At 51.6% G+C, this 19,821-nt stretch overlaps 1 protein-coding gene across 1 annotated transcript in view; it reads left to right on the top strand.

Annotated features, from left to right (window-relative positions):
* Positions 1-19,821, top strand: part of LOC115083653 (oocyte zinc finger protein XlCOF6-like) — a 50,444-nt gene that overhangs the window by 4,504 nt on the left and 26,119 nt on the right. The window contains exons 2-3 of the mRNA XM_029587599.1: positions 15,755-15,862; positions 15,956-16,063. Coding sequence (XP_029443459.1) covers positions 15,755-15,862; positions 15,956-16,063 — 216 coding nt within the window. The remainder of the gene's footprint in view (positions 1-15,754; positions 15,863-15,955; positions 16,064-19,821) is intronic.

The following is a 19,821-nucleotide window of genomic DNA, read 5'->3' as shown; positions in this document are numbered from 1 at the left end:
CGTATGGGGCTGATGCGCTCCATGATCTTTTACGCACTTCAGCTAGGTCCATGGTTTCGGCAGTGTCGGCACGCCGTCTCCTTTGGTCTGCGCAACTGGGCAGCGGATGGTTCGTCCAAGGCTCACCTCGGGGCGTTTACCCTTTAAAGGGAAATTGCTGTTCGGAAAGGAGTTAGATGACTTGATGGTTCGCTAGGCGGAGAACCGAGCGTTTAAGCTGCCAGAGGATAGGGCCCGGGCGCGCTCTTCGTTTTCCAGCAGAGTCGTTTCCGGGGTCCCCGAAAGTCCAGGCCGCAAAGACCCACCGGGTCCTCTTATAGATGTCCTCTTCTCGAAACACTCACTGGCAGCAGTCCCTTTCGAGGTAACGCTTTGGCAGGCAAGGAGGGGCCCCATCGGGTGCGGGGTCCAAGCCTTCGCAATGAAGTTCGGCCGGCCCATCCCTCCTTGCGTCCTCCCCACGTTGTCCCAAACGTGGGGGCGCGTCTATCCTTGTTTCCTCGAGGTATGGGCCAGCATTACGTTCGGATCAGTGGGTCCTCAATGTGATAAGACACGGCCTACGAGTTATTTTGCTCGCATTCCAGCGGACAAGTTCCTGATCTCGCCCTGCAAGGATCCCATGAAAGAAGGTGCGGTGCTAGACACCATTCGAAACTAGAAAGCTTGGGGGCCATCTCTCCGGTTCCGGTCGATCAGTACGGCAAGGGCCGTTATTTCCATTTACTTCATAGTTCCCAAGAAAGACGGCACTTTTCCGACCCATTCTGGATCTGAAAGGAGTCAACAGATGCCTTCGGGTCCCCTCACTTCACGATGGAGACCATTCGTTCGGTGATCGCGTCAGTGCGGCCAGGAGAATTCCTTGCGTCACTAGATCCACAGAAGCATACCTTCATGTGGGCATCCAACCAGCGTTCCAGCGGTTCCTGCGGTTTTTGCATTCTGGGAAGACACTTCCAGTTTCCGGGCTCTTCCGTTCGGCCTGGCGACAGCGCCTCGGACATTCACGAAAGTGATGGTGGTGGTTGCGGCGCACTTACGTCGGGAAGGTCTCCTGGTTCACCCCTTACCTCGACGATTGGTTGATTCGGGCAAAGTCAGAGAGCTTGTGTCGGCAGGCGGTAGCCAAGGTGCTTCAATTCTTGCAGTCCCTGGGCTGGGTAGTCAACTACAACAAGAGTCATCTGGAACCCACTCAGTCCTTGGAGTATCTAGGAGCTGTCTTCGACACAAAAACGGGGCAGAGTTGATTCTCTCTCAGGAACGGATATGCAACTACAGTCTCAAGTGCGACGGCTTTTGTCTCAGCACCGTCCGCGAGTCTGCGATTACCTGACGGTTCTCGGATCTATGGCCTCCACGCTGGCGTTAGTCCCTTGGGCATTCGCTCACCTGCGGCCGCTGCAGTCTTCATTGCTTTCCCGCTGGAAACCGATTTCAGAGGAATTTTATCTTCCACTGCCTCTCGACAGTCAGGCGCGCTCCAGCCTGAGCTGGTGGCTGGATTCCAAACATCTCTCCTGTGGAGTATCTCTTCTCCTTCCCAACTGGACAGTGGTGACCACGGATGCCAGTCTTTCCGGTTGGGGTGCAGTTTGCCAAGGGAAATCGGTTCAAGGTCTGTGGTCAGAAGATCAGACCCGGTGGTCTATCAACCGCCTAGAGTCCAGGGCGGTCCGTCTGGCATTGCAAGCTTTTCTACCCCTCGTACGAGGAAAGGCGATCCGAGTATTGTCGGACAACGCTACCACCGTGGCTTACATCAATCGCCAGGGCGGGACGAAAAGCCCTCAAGTAGCGGAGGAAGCGCGTTCCTTGATGGCCTGGGCAGAGCGGCATCTCAGCGATCTCGCTGCGTCTCACATAGCAGGAGTCGACAATGTCCAGGCGGACTTCCTCAGCCGGCACCACCTGGATCCGGGAGAGTGGGAGCTGGCGAAGAAGCGTTCTTCTCATTTGCAGGACTTGGGGAACGCCCCACATGGACCTGATGGCCACGTGGAACAACTCAAAAGCTCCGAGATTTTTCAGTCGACGCCGAGAAAAGAGGAGCAGAAGGGTCGACGCGTTAGCTCTTCCCTGGCCAGCGGAGGTGCTACTGTATGTGTTCCACCGTTGGCCCATGATCGGCAAAATCCTGCGGCGCATAGAATTGCACCCGTCCAACGTGATCATGGTGGCGCCGGAATGGCCGCGCCGTCCGTGGTTTGCGGATCTGATCCAATTGTCGGTGGCGCCGCCCCTTCGTCTACAGGGGTTTCCGGGGCTCCTTCGTCAGGGTCCCGTCTGTTTAGAGGATGCGGATCACTTCTGTCTCGCGGCATGGCTTTTGAGAGGAATCGATTGAAGCGCAAAGGTTACTCAGATGCGGTAGTTGCCACGTTACTGAGATCCAGGAAGCAGTCTACATCTCTGGCTTATGTTAGTCTGGGTAGTTTTGAAGAATGGTGCGTAGAGCGGGGTCTGGATCCCACTTCCGCTTCTATTCCTGATATTTTGTCTTTTCTCCAGGCTGGGCTGGCCAAAGGTTTAGCGTGCAGTTCCCTTCGGGTCCAAGTCGCGGCGCTTGGTTGTTTGCGTGGTAAAATCCGGGGAGTCTCCCTGGCTCTCCACCCGGATATCTCCCGTTTCTTAGGGGAGTGAAGCACCTCCGTCCTCCTTTACGGCTCCCTTGTCCATCTTGGAACCTCAACTGGGTGCTCTCGGCCCTATGCTCAGCTCCGTTTGAGCCTTTGAAGCGTTCTACATTCAAAGATCTCACGTTGAAGACTGTATTCCTGGTAGCGATTGCGTCCCGCTCGTCGGGTTTCCGAGTTGCAGGCTCTGTCCTGTAGAGAGCCCTTCTTGCGCATTTCTGATTCAGGGGTTTCCTTGCGGACCGTTCCCTCTTTCCTGCCCTAAGGTCGTATCGCCTTTTCATTTGAATCAATCGATTGAACTTCCCGCTTTCGCGGGTTGGGGATTCTTCCGACCCGAAGTTGAGGGACTTGAGAAAACTAGATGTGCGGAGGTCTCTTCTTCGCTATCTAGAGGTCTCAATTCTTTTCGTTTTGACGGATCATCTGTTTGTGTTGACGTCGGGGTCCGAAGAAAGGTTCTGCGGCGTCCCGCACAACGATCGCCCGTTGGCTCAAGGAGGCCATTGGTTCCGCGTATATTCTGCGCGGTAAATCTCCGCCGGTGGGGTCTTCGAGCTCATTTGACGAGATCTCATGCTGCGTCTTGGGCGGAATCTTCTCAGGTGTCGCCTCAAGAGATTTGCAGGGCGGCTACCTGGAAATCGTTGCATACCTTCATTAAACATTACCGATTGGGATGTTCAGGCCACTGATACTGGGGGTTTTGGAGAGAGAGGGTTCTCCGAGCGGGGACTCTCTGCTTCCCACCCTCGATAACTTAGCTCTGGTACATTCCCAGGTGTCCTGGACTGATCCTGTACGTACAGGGAAAGGAAAATTAGTTTCCTACCTGATAATTTTCGTTCCTGTAGTACCAAGGATCAGTCCAGGATCCCACCCACAGTGTTGCGCTATAGTAACGGAGAGTCCGCTCATTGTTGTTTTTAATACGCTGACCCCTTGTTTTGTTCGCTCTCCCGGTTGGGGAGTCTGTTTTCCTGTAGGGGTGTTGGAGTTATTTTCGTTTACTTAGTAAGTTTTCTATGGTTAGCTATGTTGGCTTTTGGATTTTTTTCTACTTTGACATTACGTATGACTGGGGGGCTGTGACTGGCACAGGGGCTATATATGGCTCCGCCCACAAGTTTTAGTCTGTCTCCATCTACTGGTGCGGAGTCACAACCCAGGTGTCCTGGACTGATCCTTGGTACTACAGGAACGAAAATTATCAGGTAAGAAACTAATTTTCCTTTCTTGAGCGTCTGGAATAAAAAGGCCAATGCACGAGGTCAAAAGCCTTCTCTGCGTCAACAGCTAGTAAGACTGCAGGTATCTGTTCTCTCTTTGCCCACCACATGAGATCAAGAATCTTACGGACATCATCCGCCGCCATACGTTGAGGGATGAAGCCCACTTGATCATAACATATGAGCCCAGGTAGGTAACGGTTCAGCCACATCGCCAGTATTCGGGCCAAGATCTTCAGGTCTTGATTGAGCGATTATAGGCCAGTATGACCCGCACATGGCATCCCGGCCTGGTTTTGGGATGACCGTTATACCAGCTATATTAGCCTGCGCATGAAAGGAACCCCCATCTTGTATGTAGTTGAATAAAGACACCAGGTGACCTGCCAGCTCGCCCGTAAGAGCCTTGTAATATTCGCCAGAAAGTCCATTCAGGCCTGGGGATTTTCAATTTTTTAAGTGATTGATAACATCTCGCACTTCAGCTTCTGAGATCGGGGAATTGAGATAATCTTTCTGTTCCATTGTTAAAGTAGGTAGTGTCACGCCTGTTAAGTAGTCATGGATATCCGGGTTCTGTATGGACCCGTCCCTACAATACAATTGGGTATAAAAATCAACAAAGCTCCTTCGAATCTCTGCTGGATCAGTGGGGAGAGTACCGGTGGAATCTTTGATCTTAGAGATCATGCTTTGTATGGTTCGGATTTTCAACTGCCGAGCTAGCAGCTTGCCAGCCTTATTGCCCTCATAATAAGTCTGCTTGATCCTGTCTAAATGAAAGGCTGTTTTATCTGCATGTAATTGCAGGAGTCTCTGGCACGCATCAATAAGCTTGGAGTAGGTTTTCCCTGAGAGAGTCTGCATGTGCAATTTGGCTAATTGGTCAATCTCCACTTTTAAGGTTCTACCTTTGTTTTCTCGGTCCTTTTTCAAGGCTACCGCCCTTGCAATGCATAAGCCTCTAACCACAGCCTTTGAACATTCCCAAACTGTGCTGATGGGGATCGCCGGGTCACTGTTTAACTGGAAGAATTCCCGCACCTGGGAGGTAAGCTGATCCCTAAAATTGCTGTCTTTTAGTAGTGAGGAATTTAATTTCCAATATGCTTGGCCCCCAGATGCATCGCCATCCGCCAGATCCAGCGTAACGGCCCCCATGATTGGACCATGTGATGGAGAGGATGTCCACGTCTGTGACTCTGGGTAGGAGGCATTTATCCAGCAGAAAAAAAAATCTATTCGTGAGTACGAGCCATGTGGGTTGGAGTAGAAAGTTGTACTTCCGCGCTGACAGGTTAGCATGCCTCCAGACATCGAGTAATTTCCAGTAACTAACAATTAGAGCGGAGGGCCGACCTCGCTCCCTGTCCTGGGCGGGTAGATTGGTGGCTCGAACAATGAGTGCTATCCTTCTCCGGACAGAGGGTTAAGTTAAAATCCCCGCCCAAGATGAGGAAACCTTCCGCCTCAGTAGTAAGTAGGGTTTGAATCTGCTTCCAAAAACTCATCTGATCGTGGAGCGGGGCATAAACAGATAGCGTGTAGATGGTAGCGCCCAGCTTGAGCTTAACAAGGACATATCTCCCCATGGCATCTTGGCTCTGCACTAACAGTTCAAAGGTAATCGAAGCCGAGATTAAAATTCCCGTCCCGGCGTATCTAGCAGTCTTATTTGCTGCAGATAAGAAGAGGTGAGGGTATTCCTTGTATTTCAGCAAGTGTTCATGTCTCTTGCGGAGATGGGTTTCCTGTATGAATGTAAAGGATGCTTTCTTATCTACCAAGTCTCGCAGCAACATGTCTCTCTTCCCTCGGGTATTTAGGCTCTTCACATTTAAAGAGAGAAATCTAACCATATTTGATTAGGGAAGAGAGAGAATGTATCTCTAACCCCCAGGCCCCGCAGAAGTAAGAGCACAAAAGACATAGTGAAAGGTCCCCACAGCTACATCCATGAAAATCCCACCACAATAAACACTTGTCATATATCCTCAGCAAAATTGTGTGTGACCGGGAAAAGAAACCCCAAGTTCCGAATCCGTACAATCTCCCCATCGGATTCCCTCCTATTGGGTGTGACCCCATTTGCCGAGACACCACGGGCTCCCCCCCCCCCCCATACGTGTAGTTTAGACAGTAAAACATTTATAACAGGTCAGAATCAATTAACAAAAGGGACCACATAACATCCATCCTTAAAAAGCTCCATTCCCTGTACGTACCAGGATCAGTCCAGACTCCTGGGTTTTGCCCCCCCTCTAGCAGATGGAGACAGAAGTTTATAAACAAAAAACTCCGCCTACATATAGGCTGGTGCCACCTACAGTCTGGCAGTATTCTTCTGTCTCCTAGCAGGTGGAGAGGGTGCAAAACCTACAGTCTGTTGAGGGCCTATTTTATTAGGTGTTTGTAAAAAAAAAAAAAAAGGATAGGACTTTTGTGGTAGGACGGTAGGTGTTTTTTGTTTGTGCTCTGGGAAGGGACCGCAGAGGCTTGCCTGCTGGTCCCAATCCCCGCCTCCCAGGGGAAGGTAGGGTCCTGAGGGGACCGTTCCTCCTGGTAGAGGCCGCCGAGGAGTGGGGGAGCCCCACGTACCGGCTTGACAGGGCTGGGGGTGATACCGGGGGGTCCCGGCTCACTCCCCCCAGCCGGATCCGGATCTGAGGTAAGCAGCATATTAAAAAAAAAAAAAAATCTTTGTTGTTGGATTTTGTTTGGCTGTGTGTGTGTGTGTGTGGTGTGCTTGTACCTCGCGACTGGGGGCTCGGCGATCCGGGGAGGAAATTTTGTCTTTTTTGCTTCTTTCTTCCGATCTCTGCGATGCCTCGGCAGGCTTCGTGTCAGGCCTGCGGGTCCGCGGCAGGGCGGCTGTCGCGCGACAGTCTTTGTTCCGCGTGCGTGGGCGGCGGAGAAGGAGGGTCGGCGGTGCCTTCGGCGTCTCGGCGGGGTAGACAGGACCGCGAGGTAGCAGCGTTCCCGGAGCGGACGGCTGCGAGTTCGTCAGGGACGGCGGCCATTTTGCCAGCGTTTTCGGCGGGAACGGCGGCCATTTTCTCAGCGCGGGCAGCACAAGTTAGCGCAGGCCGGCAGACCAGCGCACAGGTGCGGGACCCGCCGCGTTTGTCCCCCCAGAGGGTGTCTGGTAGCGAAGAAGGGCCGTTAGGGTCCAGGTCTCCTGGGGATGATTCCCCCGAGGATGGGGAAGAGGAGGAGGGGTCATCGGACTCCTCATTTAACTCGCGGTTCGTGTTACTTATGCATAAGGCGTTTAAAGCACGCCGCCTGGCTCGGAAGAGAGGCCCGGGGGTCCCCGCTTCTGAGAGCGGAGCGCCAGCGGTCAAGGCCCCAAAATCCAGCACGGGGGGAGGGGGGCTGTCTAGGCCCCGGCCAAGGCCTCTTCGTTCCAGGGGGGCGGAGGGGCCTTCGCTCTCCTCGTCGGAGTCGGAGGCGCTGGCGGATCCGGAGGAGGATCTGGACTGTCCATCCCAGCCCCCGAGGGGGTTGAGGGGGATGAAGAGCCGGGGCCTAAGGATGCAGGGACACTGCACGCTACGGATGGGGACGATCCGAAGGTAGTTCGGTTGTTCCATAGGGATGAGCTAGGGCCCCTCATCCCGGAAATCCTGGGGGAACTGGGAATCCCACTTCCCCAGGTAGAATCTCGTCTGGGTCAGACGGATCCGGTTGTCTTGGGCCTCAGGGGTCCCTCGTCGGCTTTTCCACTACATTTCTCGGCATCGGATTTGATGTTTAAAGAGTGGGATACTCCGGATTTGGGACTCAAGGTAGCTAAGGCTATGGATAAGTTATATCCACTGCCGGAGGACGTGTTGGAACTTTTGCGCCTGCCAAAACTTGATTCAGCGGTGGCGGCGGTTACCAAAAAGACCACCATCCCGGTAACGGGAGGTACGGCTCTCAAAGATATACAGGATAGGAAGTTAGAGGTTCAACTGAAGCGTATTTTTGAGGTCTCGGCGTTGGGAATCCGGGCCGCGGTTTGTAGTAATTTTTCGTTGCGAGCCGGTTTACGCTGGGCACAGCAGCTGTTGGCGAATGAGTCTCTATCGACGGATGAGGCGAGACAGGCGAGTCGATTGGAGGCGGTCATCGCTTATAGTGCGGACGCCTTTTATGATCTCCTGCGCACTTCGGCACGGACCATGGTCTCTGCGGTAGCGGCGTGGCGACTGTTGTGGCTTCGCCATTGGGCGGCGGATGGTACCTCCAAGGCTAGGTTAGGCTCCCTTCCCTTTAAGGGGAAGTTGCTCTTTGGTAAGGAGTTGGAGGATATCCTGGAATCCTTGGGGGAGAATAAAGCGCACCGTTTACCAGAGGATAGATACCGTTTCCGGGGTGCTCCAGCCACTCGGCCGCGGTTTCGTGGGGGCCGTAGAACTCGTGCGGCGCGAGGATCGAACTCTTCGTTCCGTCACGGTGCGGCCCACCAACAATCGTACTCGCAGTCCTTTCGTGGGCGTCTATTCGGCCGTCCGGGGGCCAGTCCGGCGGTGCAGGGCAGTAAGCCAGCACAATGAAGTGAGGCCGGTCCGTTCCTCGGTTCCCCCGGTTGGAGGCAGGTTAAGCCGGTTTTACGAGGAATGGACCAAGATTACGTCGGATCAGTGGGTCCTAGAGGTGATAAAACACGGCTACGCGTTAGATTTTTCACGCCGTCCGGCTCCGTGTTTTCTGGTGTCCCCCTTGCGGGTTTTCAGAAAAGCGCCGGGCGGTGCGGGAGACTCTGGCGCGCTTGCGCGACCTCGGGGCCGTCGTTCCGGTGCCGACCGGCGAACTCCGGCAGGGCCGGTATTCCATTTATTTCGTGGTACCCAAGAAGGAGGGGACGTTTCGTCCCATTCTCGACTTGAAGAGTGTCAACAAGTGCCTAAGGGTTCCGCGTTTTCGAATGGAAACTTTGCGGTCCGTGATCGCGTCGGTCAGAAAAGGAGAGTTTATGGCCTCTCTGGACCTCACAGAGGCGTACCTGCACATTGGGATTCGACGGGAGCACCAACGGTTTCTCCGTTTTGCAGTACTGGGGCAACATTACCAGTTTCAAGCGTTGCCATTTGGCCTCGCAACTGCCCCGCGCACGTTCACCAAGATTATGGTGGTGGTGGCGGCGAGACTCCGCCAGGAGGGGCTGTTGGTGCATCCATACTTGGACGATTGGCTGATTCGGGCCAAGTCAAGGACTCTTTGTCAGCTGGCGATTCAGCGGGTGCTTCACCTGTTACGCTCCCTGGGCTGGGTGGTCAACCTGGCCAAGAGTCATCTGGTGCCGTCGCAATCCCTGGAGTATTTGGGGGCGGTGTTCAACACGTGTCACGGCACGGTGGCCCTAACGCAAGAGCGTATCCTCAAACTACAGGGGCAAATTCGCAGGTTGTTGCGCAAACCGGTCCCAGTGGTCTGGGACTATCTGCAGGTCTTGGGCTCTATGAATTCCACGCTAGAGTTAGTTCCATGGGCGTTTGCGCATATGCGTCCCTTGCAGTCCGCGTTGCTCTCCCGCTGGAGCCCGGTCTCGGAGGAATTTTTCCTCAGCCTGCCGTTGACCCAGGACGCCAGAGACAGCTTGCCGTGGTGGCTCTGTCAGGAAAACTTGAGTCGCGGGGTTTCGTTGGAGACTCCGTCGTGGACGGTGGTTACCACGGATGCCAGTCTGATCGGTTGGGGAGCAGTCTGTCTCGGTCGAGCGGTTCAGGGAACATGGTCGGCTCGGGAGGCGTCGTGGTCCATCAATCGGTTGGAAACTCGAGCGGTGCGATTAGCTCTGGTGAGGTTCCTCCCGCTTCTCCGCGGGCGTTCGGTCAGGATTCTGTCGGACAATGCGACCACGGTGGCGTATATCAATCGGCAGGGGGGAACCCGGAGTCAGCCGGTAGCGGCAGAAGCTCGGTCGTTGATGATATGGGCGGAGGCCCATTTGAGCAGTATCGCGGCTTCCCACATAGCCGGGGTGGAAAACGTCCAGGCGGATTTTCTCAGTCGGCATTGGTTAGATCCCGGGGAGTGGGAGCTAGCGGAGGACGCCTTCAGGCTCATTTGCGATCGGTGGGGCACACCGGCGGTAGACCTGATGGCCACGTTCCGCAATGCAAAGGCTCCTCGATTTTTCTCTCGTCGACGGGAGACGTTGGCGGAAGGAGTGGATGCACTGGTAGTTCAGTGGCCGAGGGATGTGTTGCTCTACGTGTTTCCTCCGTGGCCGCTTATCGGACGGGTGCTGCGTCGCATAGAGCAGCATCCGGCGGAGGTGATCGTGGTGGCTCCAGAATGGCCAAGGAAGCCCTGGTTCGTGGATCTGGTGAATCTGGCGGTCGAGGGGCCACTTCGGTTTCCGTTTCTGCCGGATCTCCTACATCAGGGGCCCGTTTGTTTCGACCTGGTGCATCGCTTTTGTCTAGCGGCATGGCTTTTGAGAGGCAGCGGTTGAGCTCTAAAGGGTACGCGGCTTCCGTGGTATCCACGCTGTTGCAGTCCCGAAAGAAATCTACGTCTCTGGCGTACGTGCGCGTGTGGCGACTGTTTGAGACTTGGTGTGTGCATCGCGGCACAGCACCTACCCGGGCGACTATCCCGGATATTCTGCTGTTTCTCCAGGAGGGGTTGGCTAAGGGCCTGTCCTGTAGTTCTTTGCGGTGCAAGTGGCAGCGCTAGGATCTTTGCGGGGGCGGGTGCACGGAGTTTCGGTAGCGCAGCATCCAGATGTGGTGCGTTTCCTTCGGGGGGCAAAACAGTTACGCCCTCCGTTTCGTCCTCCGTGTCCGTCTTGGAATTTGAATGTGGTTCTTGAGGCGCTGTGTAAGGCACAGTTTGAGCCTCTGCGGCACGTCACTCTTAAGGACTTGACGCTCAAGGTAGTATTTTTGGTGGCCATGGCATCGGCGAGGCGGATTTCTGAGCTGCAGGCTCTGTCTTGTCGGGAACCTTTTCTGAGGATTTCGGATTCAGGAGTCTCCTTGCGTACTGTGCCGTCTTTTTTTACCAAAGGTGGTCTCGTCTTTTCACGTCAATCAGACGGTGGAGTTGCCATCGTTTGGTCAGGTGCAGTCTTCGGATCCCTTGGCTAGGGACCTGCAGAAGCTGGATGTTCGACGCGCCTTGTTGCACTATTTGGAGATCACTAATGTGTTCAGAGTCTCCGATCATCTGTTCGTCCTCTATGGTGGTCCCAGGCTAGGTAAAGCGGCCTCCAAGACTACAATTGCTTGTTGGTTGAAGGAAACCATTCGCTCAGCATATTTGTTGGCGGGGAGACCATTACCGGTGGGACTGAAAGCCCACTCTACTCGCGCCCAGGCTGCATCCTGGGCGGAATGCCAACATATCCCTACAGAGGAGATCTGTAGGGCGGCCACTTGGAAGTCAGTCCATACTTTTGCCCGGCACTATCGTTTGGATGTGAAGGCGCCAGGGTCGTCGGGGTTTGGAGAAGGGGTGCTTAGAGCAGGCCTCTCCGGCTCCCACCCTCAGTAAGGTAAGCTCTGGTACATCCCAGGAGTCTGGACTGATCCTGGTACGTACAGGGAAAAGAAAATTAGGTTCTTACCTTTTGCTAATTTTCGTTCCTGTAGTACTGAGGATCAGTCCAGAGTCCCGCCCAGTATTGCGGTTGTCTGCCGGAAGAGGATGTGTGGTCTGTGTGCTGTTTCTGGAATATGTTTGTTTGTTGGTTGCCTCGAGTTCGGTACCCAGTTGGGTGGAGTTAAGCTTCAGTTTGGCTTAGTTTGGAGGTAATCTTCAGTGTTCTTTGGGTTATTTGTTGCGGGTTATCCTGCTACTTTGACATTCAGTAATACTGCCAGACTGTAGGTGGCACCAGCCTATATGTAGGCAGAGTTTTTTGTTTATAAACTTCTGTCTCCATCTGCTAGAGGGGGGGCAAAACCCAGGAGTCTGGACTGATCCTCGGTACTACAGGAACGAAAATTAGCAAAAGGTAAGAACCTAATTTTCTTTTGGCTCCCAGTCAAATTCAGAATCCTCCACAAGCTTTTATCAATCACCTACAAAGCCACTCAGCACCGCCCCGCTGGACCTCTCGACCCCCCTGCAATTTCACACCTCCACCCGTCCTCTTAGATTAGCACAAAGAGACACTCTCAGAGCACCTACAATCAAAACCTCCCTAGGTAGAAGAGCCCTTTCTGCCGCAGGCCCCAAACAGTGGAATTTGCTTCCTCCCGACCTTAGACAGGAACAATGCCCCATTACTTTTAAGAAGAGACTTAAGACGCTACTGTTCAGACAAGCCTTCCCATAACCACTCGTCCTGGCCGCCTCCTCCACGGACTCACCTCACAAGCGGAGATCCTTTAGCACATGCTTCTTCCGTTGCCTAATCAATCCAGTCTGAACATGAGACTCTCATTAAACCTCTGTCACCCGAATAAGTCAAATCTTTTCTTTTCTCTGTTTTGCCCTTAACAGTTTGAATTGTTAATTTTTCCCCCTGCTTAAGTTGTATCCCAAGTTTTTTTTTTTCTCCTCCTGTTCTATGTAAGACAATTATTTTTTGTCACTGTATGTTGACTGTTGCAATGTAAACCGTAGTGATAAGTAACTCTGTTATTTGAACTTCGGTATAGAAAAGTTATAAATAAATATGACGCCTAGATCTCTTTCTTGGGTTGTAGCACCTAATATGGAACCTAGCATTTTCTAACTATAGCATGGGTTATTTTTCCATCTTCACTTGTCTGGACTAATCTGGGGCACAAACGGGAAAGGAAAATTTGGTTCTTACCTGCTAATTTTCATTCCTGAAGTTCCACAAATCAGTCTAGAGACCCAGCCCCTTATTTACGAAAGACCGAAGACTGCTAGACTTGCCTGAATGCAATCTGAGGATTTTTATTATATGTATATTCACAACCTAAACAGGACTACCAGGTTGGTTTTTTTTTGTTTTTCTAATTTAAAGTTTTTTATTGAGAACAGTGATAAGGATAATAATAACAATAGTAAACAATAAAGCAAGTAAGTAACAAAGTAACAATCCAGTGCACAGTTGCAATCAATGTATCTGGCTGAGAGACCGACTCCATCTCATACCTCCTCGACCCCCCCCCCCCCCCTCCCCGTTGTATCCAGCACAATAAAACTGATTCCGTGACTGGGTCCCAATACCCCCACCCTCCCTTGCTCTCGTATCCACTACCTATGCAGGGTCGTGCGAAGAGCTTCCTCTCAGCCCCTCTGCGACAATGATAGGACTACCAGGTTTTAATTAGTTTGTGGTGGTGGTGTGAGGCTCTAGTTCAGGAGGGGTCAAACCAAAGGTTGGAGATTGGTCCTGGGAGGACAGGGGATAGTTGTGCTTCCCGCTAGTTTGGCTTGGGTACAGGTCAATACTGAGGGGACTGCAGGTGGCACTCTCGGTTATGTAGCAGTGTCTGAAAAGTTCTTATTCTGTCTCCATCTGCTGGTTAGGGATGCAAAACCCACCTGTCTGGACTGATCTGTGTTATTTCGGGAACGAAAATTAGCAGGTAAAAACCAATGTTTCCTTTCCTCCATCATGGCAACCTAAGATGTTCATGCGACTCACGGTGCCGCTTTGCCCCTCTCGTGCTGCCACTCTTATCCATGCGCTCTCCTGAAGTCTTGACGCCGTTTTGCTCCTCTGGCGGTACGTTGGAGAGCTGCTGCCAGTGCTGGCACTTTTTTTTTTTTTTTTTTTCCCTCTCTCCAGTCCCTTAGGCTATTCCTGCCACTTTTGTGCTACTTTGCCCCAGCCTTGGTGCGTTGGCATTCTCTTTCCCCTTATGATGTCTGCCCACAAGCTTCTTTAGAAAACCTCAGTTTTGATGCTCAGACTGCATTGCTTCCCCTGTTGACTTTAATGGTAAACAAATAAGTGAAAAAATAAAAGTTTCATTTGAAAGTAATGAAACAAACTGAAACGAAAACTTTGCCTCTGCCCATGCCGACGCTTTATTGGAGATAGGTACTAGCGGTTATAGGTGCTTTTAAATATAACATAGTAATGACAGCATTTAAAGACCAAATGGTCCATCAAGTCCCCCAACAATTTGCTTATGGTAGTAACTGCCGCTCCGTGCAGGTAACCCCGTGTGTTCTGTTGACGGCCGTAACTGCCGCTCCGTGCATGTAACCCCGTGTCTTCTGTTGAGGGTAGTAACTGCCGCTCCGTGCAGGTTAACCCCGTGTCTTCTGTTGAGGGCAGTAACTGCCGCTCCGTGCATGTAACCCCGTGTCTTCTGTTGAGGGCCGTAACTGCTGCTCTGTGCAGGTTACCCCCGTGTCTTCTGTTGAGGGCAGTAACTGCCGCTCCGTGCATGTAACCCCGTGTCTTCTGTTGAGGGCCGTAACTGCCGCTCTGTGCAGGTTACCCCCGTGTCTTCTGTTGAGGGCAGTAACTGCCGCTCTGTGCAGGTTACCCCCGTGTCTTCTGTTGAGGGCAGTAACTGCCGCTCCGTGCATGTAACCCCGTGTCTTCTGTTGAGGGCCGTAACTGCCGCTCCGTGCATGTAACCCCCGTGTCTTCTGTTGAGGGCAGTAACTGCCGCTCCGTGCATGTAACCCCGTGTATTCTGTTGAGGGCCGTAACTGCCGCTCCGTGCATGTAACCCCCGTGTCTTCTGTTGAGGGCAGTAACTGCCGCTCCGTGCATGTAACCCCCGTGTCTTCTGTTGAGGGCAGTAACTGCCGCTCCGTGCATGTAACCCCGTGTCTTCTGTTGAGGGCCGTAACTGCCGCTCTGTGCAGGTTACCCCCGTGTCTTCTGTTGAGGGCAGTAACTGCCGCTCCGTGCAGGTTACCCCCGTGTCTTCTGTTGAGGGCAGTAACTGCCGCTCCGTGCATGTAACCCCGTGTCTTCTGTTGAGGGCCGTAACTGCCGCTCTGTGCAGGTTACCGCCGTGTCTTCTGTTGAGGGCAGTAACTGCCGCTCTGTGCAGGTTACCCCCGTGTCTTCTGTTGAGGGCCGTAACTGCAGCAGTTACTACCCCTAGTTTTTCCCATCTAGATAAAGCTCATTTGGCCCGCCCTGCTTCCCTGCCTCACAATATTTCAGACCTTGCTATAGTTTTGTTTATTTACAAACACCCATAATTAAAAACAAAGCAGTCCTACATTGGCTATAAAATAAGCCAGAGACGCAGTGCTGTTGATGGGATGAGGGTGAAAGGAGTTAGACTCAGGAGAAATCTAAGGGGGGGATTTTAAAAGGCCTGCGCGCGCCTATTTTGCATAGGCCGCCGGCGCGCATAAGTCCCGGGGCTTTCGAAAAGGGGCGGGAGGGGGCGTGTCCAGGGGCGTTCCTGAAACGATGCGGCGTTTCGGGGGCGGGCCCAGGGGTGTGGCGCCGGCCCGGGGGCATGGTCGAGGCCCCCGGGAACGGAGGATAGAGCGTGGCTGCCAGCCGGCGCTCGCAAAGTTAGGGGGGGTTTTTAGATAGGGCCGGGGGGGGGGGTGGGTTAGGTAGGGGAAGGGAGGACGAAGGAAAGTTCCCTCCGAGGCCGCTCCGAAATCGGAGCGGCCTCGGAGGGAACAGACAGCGCGCGCAGGTTGCACAAATGTGCAACCCCTTGCGCGCGCCGACCCCGGATTTTATAAGATACGCGCATATCTTATAAAATCCAGCGTACTTTTGTTCGCGTATTTTTTAAAGATCTACCCCTAAGGAAATATTTCTTTACAGAGGAGGGTGGTGGCTGCATAGAACAGGCCTCCCTGTGGAGGTGGTAGAGACAAAAACAACATCTGAATTGAAGAAAGCATGGGATAAATACAGGAGATCTCTAGGAAACTGATGGGAGTTATTTTCTGCCATCATTTTTCTGTTTCTATCTGCTAGATCTGCTCACATGCTGGTGCTCCCTAGACATGTGATTTTTATTTTATTCCTAGAAACAGACCATGCAATAATCAGACCAGATATATTATCAAGGATTAAACAAAAGGAAGAGCTGTATCCCCAGGCAACAAGCGAGAGAGAGGCTACGCACTCCTACTCGGGTGAGTGATACCTCTTCTTACTCTATTCAGTATCTGTTATCACAGAATACAGGTGAGTAGTAACTTACTTTCCTTTTTCATTCTCGCATACAGAGCATGAAAGGATAAATCTTGATATGTTAAGGATTAAACAAGAGAGAGTGCCGTATGCCTGTGATCACCAGGAGTCCGGAGAGAAGGAAGCTATTCACTCGTACACAGGTGAGTAATAAATACTGTGCAGAGTAATAGAAAGTATTGAGGGTGAAGGTGAGTAATAAACTGTACAAATTGAAAGTATTAGCATACAAGTGAGTAATACTGTACAGAATGAGGTATTACACAGTACAGGGTGATATGAAGGCTGATCCTGAGAATCTGTTCTCCCTCCTGGTCCTATTAGTACTTCTGCTTTTGAAGCACAATCCAGATGTATTCCACACATTAAGGAAGGCTAAACGATTGCCGATGCGGTTAAAAGACGAGGTGAAAAAAGCTTTCTCAGCCCAAAGAACTTTTAAAAAATTGGAAGAAGGATCCATCTGAAGAAAATAGATAAAAGCATAAGCATTGTCAAGTTAAATGTAAGACATTGATAAGGCAGGCTAAAAGAGAATTTGAAAAGAAGTTGGTCGTAGAGGCAAAAATTCACAATAAAAACTTTTTAAAATATATCCGAAGCAAGAAACCTGTGAGGGAGTTGGTTGGACCGTTAGATGACCAAGGGGTTAAAGGGGCACTTATGGAAGATGAGGCCATCGAGGAAAGACTAAATAAATTCTTTGCTTCGGTGTTTACTGAGGAGGACGTAGAGAAGATACCTGTTCCAGAGACAGTTTTCAAGGGTGACGATTCAGATGAACTGCACCAAATCACGGTGAACTTTGAAGATGAGGTAGGCCAGATTGACAAACTGAAGAGTAGCAAATCACCTGGACCGGATGGTATACACCCCATGGTTCTGAAAGAACTCAAAAATGAAATTTTAGACCTATTGCAATTAATTTGTAACCTATCATTTCTATTCATACCCCAGATCAGTCCAGACAAAATGGGTTTTGTATCCCTACCAGCAGAAGGAGGCAGAGAATAAACCTTTCAGGCACTGCTGCTTAGCCAAGAGTGCCACCTGCAGTTCCTCAGTATTTCTCTGTCTGCAGCACATGGTAGAGGTACAAACCTGCAGTCTGGAGATTATCAACAAAAAATGTTGGAGAGGTGCTTGGCAGGGCCGTGCGGTCGGCTGATGTAAGAAGGGAGGCGTCGAGTAAGCGTCCGGCCTTCCAGAAGTCCCAGGGTTTGTCTGAGAAGCCTAGGACAGGTGCGCAGCCCAGGTCTGGGGGGATTCTTCAGCTCCTGGGTCTGGGACGTACATCAGGGGGAAGATGGAGAGAACTCTGAGAATCGGAGGGTCAAGATCTTCAGTTGGACCTGGAGGTTGATCCTGGGAGTGCTCTGGTGGGTAGTGATCAGGATGTGGGGGAAGTTCGGCTGCAGAAAGAGATGACCTGAGGGTCATGAGATTATTCCGCAAGGAGGAACTTCGGCCCCCTCAGTCCCCATGTTTTGGAGGAACTGGGGATCAAGGTCACGCAGGAGGATTCAGACAATGAAGGGGTGCACCCCTTTACTTTGCCGAAAAAGGTGAAGTTGGTGGACTGGGAGTGGGAGACTCCTGAGGCAGGATTAAAAGTGGCCAGAGCTATGGCTAAATTGTAGCCCTTGCAGGAAGAGACCCTGGAGTTTTGGAAACTGCCTAAAGGTGGATGCTGCGGTGTCTGCAGTAACCAAGAAGACGACCATTCCTGTGGGTAGGATTGGCTGCGCTGAAGGATATCCAGGATCGGAAGCTGGAAATCCTGCTGAAGGAAACATAGAAACATAGAAACATAGAAATGACGGCAGAAGAAGACCAAATGGCCCATCTAGTCTGCCCAGCAAGCTTCACACATATTTTCTCTCATACTTATCTGTTTCTCTTAGCTCTTGGTTCTATTTCCCTTCCATCCCCACCTTTAATGTAGAGAGCAGTGATGGAGCTGCATCCAAGTGAAATATCTAGCTTGATTAGTTTGGGGTAGTAGCCGCCGCAATAAGCAAGCTGCACCCATGCTTATTTGTTTTACCCAGACTATGTTATTAGCCCTTATTGGTTGTTTTTCTTCGCCCCTGCCGTTGAAGCAGGGAGCTATGCTGGATATGCGTGACGTATAAGTCTTCTCCCATGCCGTTGAAGCAGAGAGCCATGCTGGATGTGCATCGAAAGTGAAGTATCAGGCCCATTTGGTTTGGGGTAGTAACCGCCGTAACAAGCCAGCTACTCCCCGCTTTGTGAGTGCGAACCCTCTTTTCTTCTCCCCTGCCGTTGAATCAGAGAACTATGCTGTATATGCATTGAAAGTGAAGTATCAGGCTTATTTGATTTGGGGTAGTAACCACCGTAACAAGCCAGCTACTCCCCTCTTTGTGAGTGTGAATCCTTTTTTCCACATTTCCTCTTGCTGTTGAAGCTTAGAGCGATGTTGGAGTCAAGCCTGTGTATGTTTATTTAATAAGGGTATTGACTCCAGGCAGTAGCCATCATTCTGGCGAGTCACCCACTCTTCATTGGCAGCCTCTTGACTTTATGGATCCACAGTGTTTATCCCACGCCCCTTTGAAGTCCTTCACAGTTCTGGTCTTCACCACATCCTCCGGAAGGGCATTCCAGGCATCCACCACCCTCTCCGTGAAGAAATACTTCCTGACATTGGTTCTGAATCTTCCTCCCTGGAGCTTCAAATCGTGACCCCTGGTTCTGCTGATTTTTTTCCTTAGGAAAAGGTTTGTCGTTGTCTTTTGATCATTAACACCTTTCAAGTATCTGAAAGTCTGTATCATATCACCTCTGCTCCTCCTTTCCTCCAGGGTGTACATATTTAGATTCTTCAATCTCTCCTTGTACGTCATCCGATGAAGATCCTCCACCTTCCTGGTCGCCCTTCTCTGTACCGCCTCCATCTTGTCTTTGTCTTTTTGAAGGTACGGTCTCCAGAACTGAACACAGTACTCCAGGTGAGGCCTCACCAAGGACCTGTACAAGGGAATAATCACTTCCCTTTTCTTACTCGATATTCCTCTCTCTATGCAGCCCAGCATTCTTCTGGCTTTAGCTATCGCCTTGTCGCATTGTTTCGCCGACTTCAGATCATTAGACACCATCACCCATCATTAGACACCCATCATTAGACACCATCATTAGACACCATCACCATCAGCTCAATGCTGAGAATAAGGTCTCAGCATTGAGCCTTCGAGGGTGCTGTCTTTGCTAGTCTGATGCAGAGGGCGTGTTTAGGCTGAGTCCAGAAGACACAGGAGCAGATGTCAAGGACTCCCACTGATTCCAACCAGTCAGCTCAGTTGGAGGTAGGAGTGGCCTATGTGGTGGATGCCTTGTAAGATATGGTCCAAACGAGGGCCAGGACCATGGTCTCCATGGTAGTGGCTCAGAAGCTCCTATGGCTGTGCAATTGGGTGGCGGATGTGTGGTCAAAAGCGCAGCTGTATAATCTTCCCTTTAAAGGGGAAGCTGTTTGGAGAAGATCTGGAACATTTGATGAAGTATTTGGGGGTCTCGACAGGGAATAAGTTACCCGAGGACAAGAAGCTGTCAAGAGCTTTCTGCTGCATTTGTGCTTTTGAGAGATGAGGAAGTTTTGTTCCAATAGGAATTTTGCCTTGGCACAGAAACAAGATGCTGGAAGGCAGCAGGGCTGTCAAAGGCCTTCCAGAGATACAGGCCAGGGGGCAGGAGGAAGTAAAACCTCCCAATAAAGGAAGGGAGGCCAGTCTACTCTTCCCTGGAAGCCATTGGCGGGAGGTTAAGCCACTTTTTCGAGGAGTGGGCCAAGATCACGTCTCAATGAGTCTTGGAGGTGATGGTTATGCCTTAGAATTTTTGCACCTGATCAGGGAGGCCTATGTGGTGGGTGTCCCAT

The sequence above is a fragment of the Rhinatrema bivittatum genome, chromosome 2, assembly GCF_901001135.1.
Source record: "Rhinatrema bivittatum chromosome 2, aRhiBiv1.1, whole genome shotgun sequence".
In the NCBI taxonomy this organism is placed as follows: domain Eukaryota; kingdom Metazoa; phylum Chordata; class Amphibia; order Gymnophiona; family Rhinatrematidae; genus Rhinatrema; species Rhinatrema bivittatum.
The sequence above is the reverse complement of the archived record's forward strand: the minus strand, read 5'-3'. Positions and strand labels throughout refer to the sequence as shown.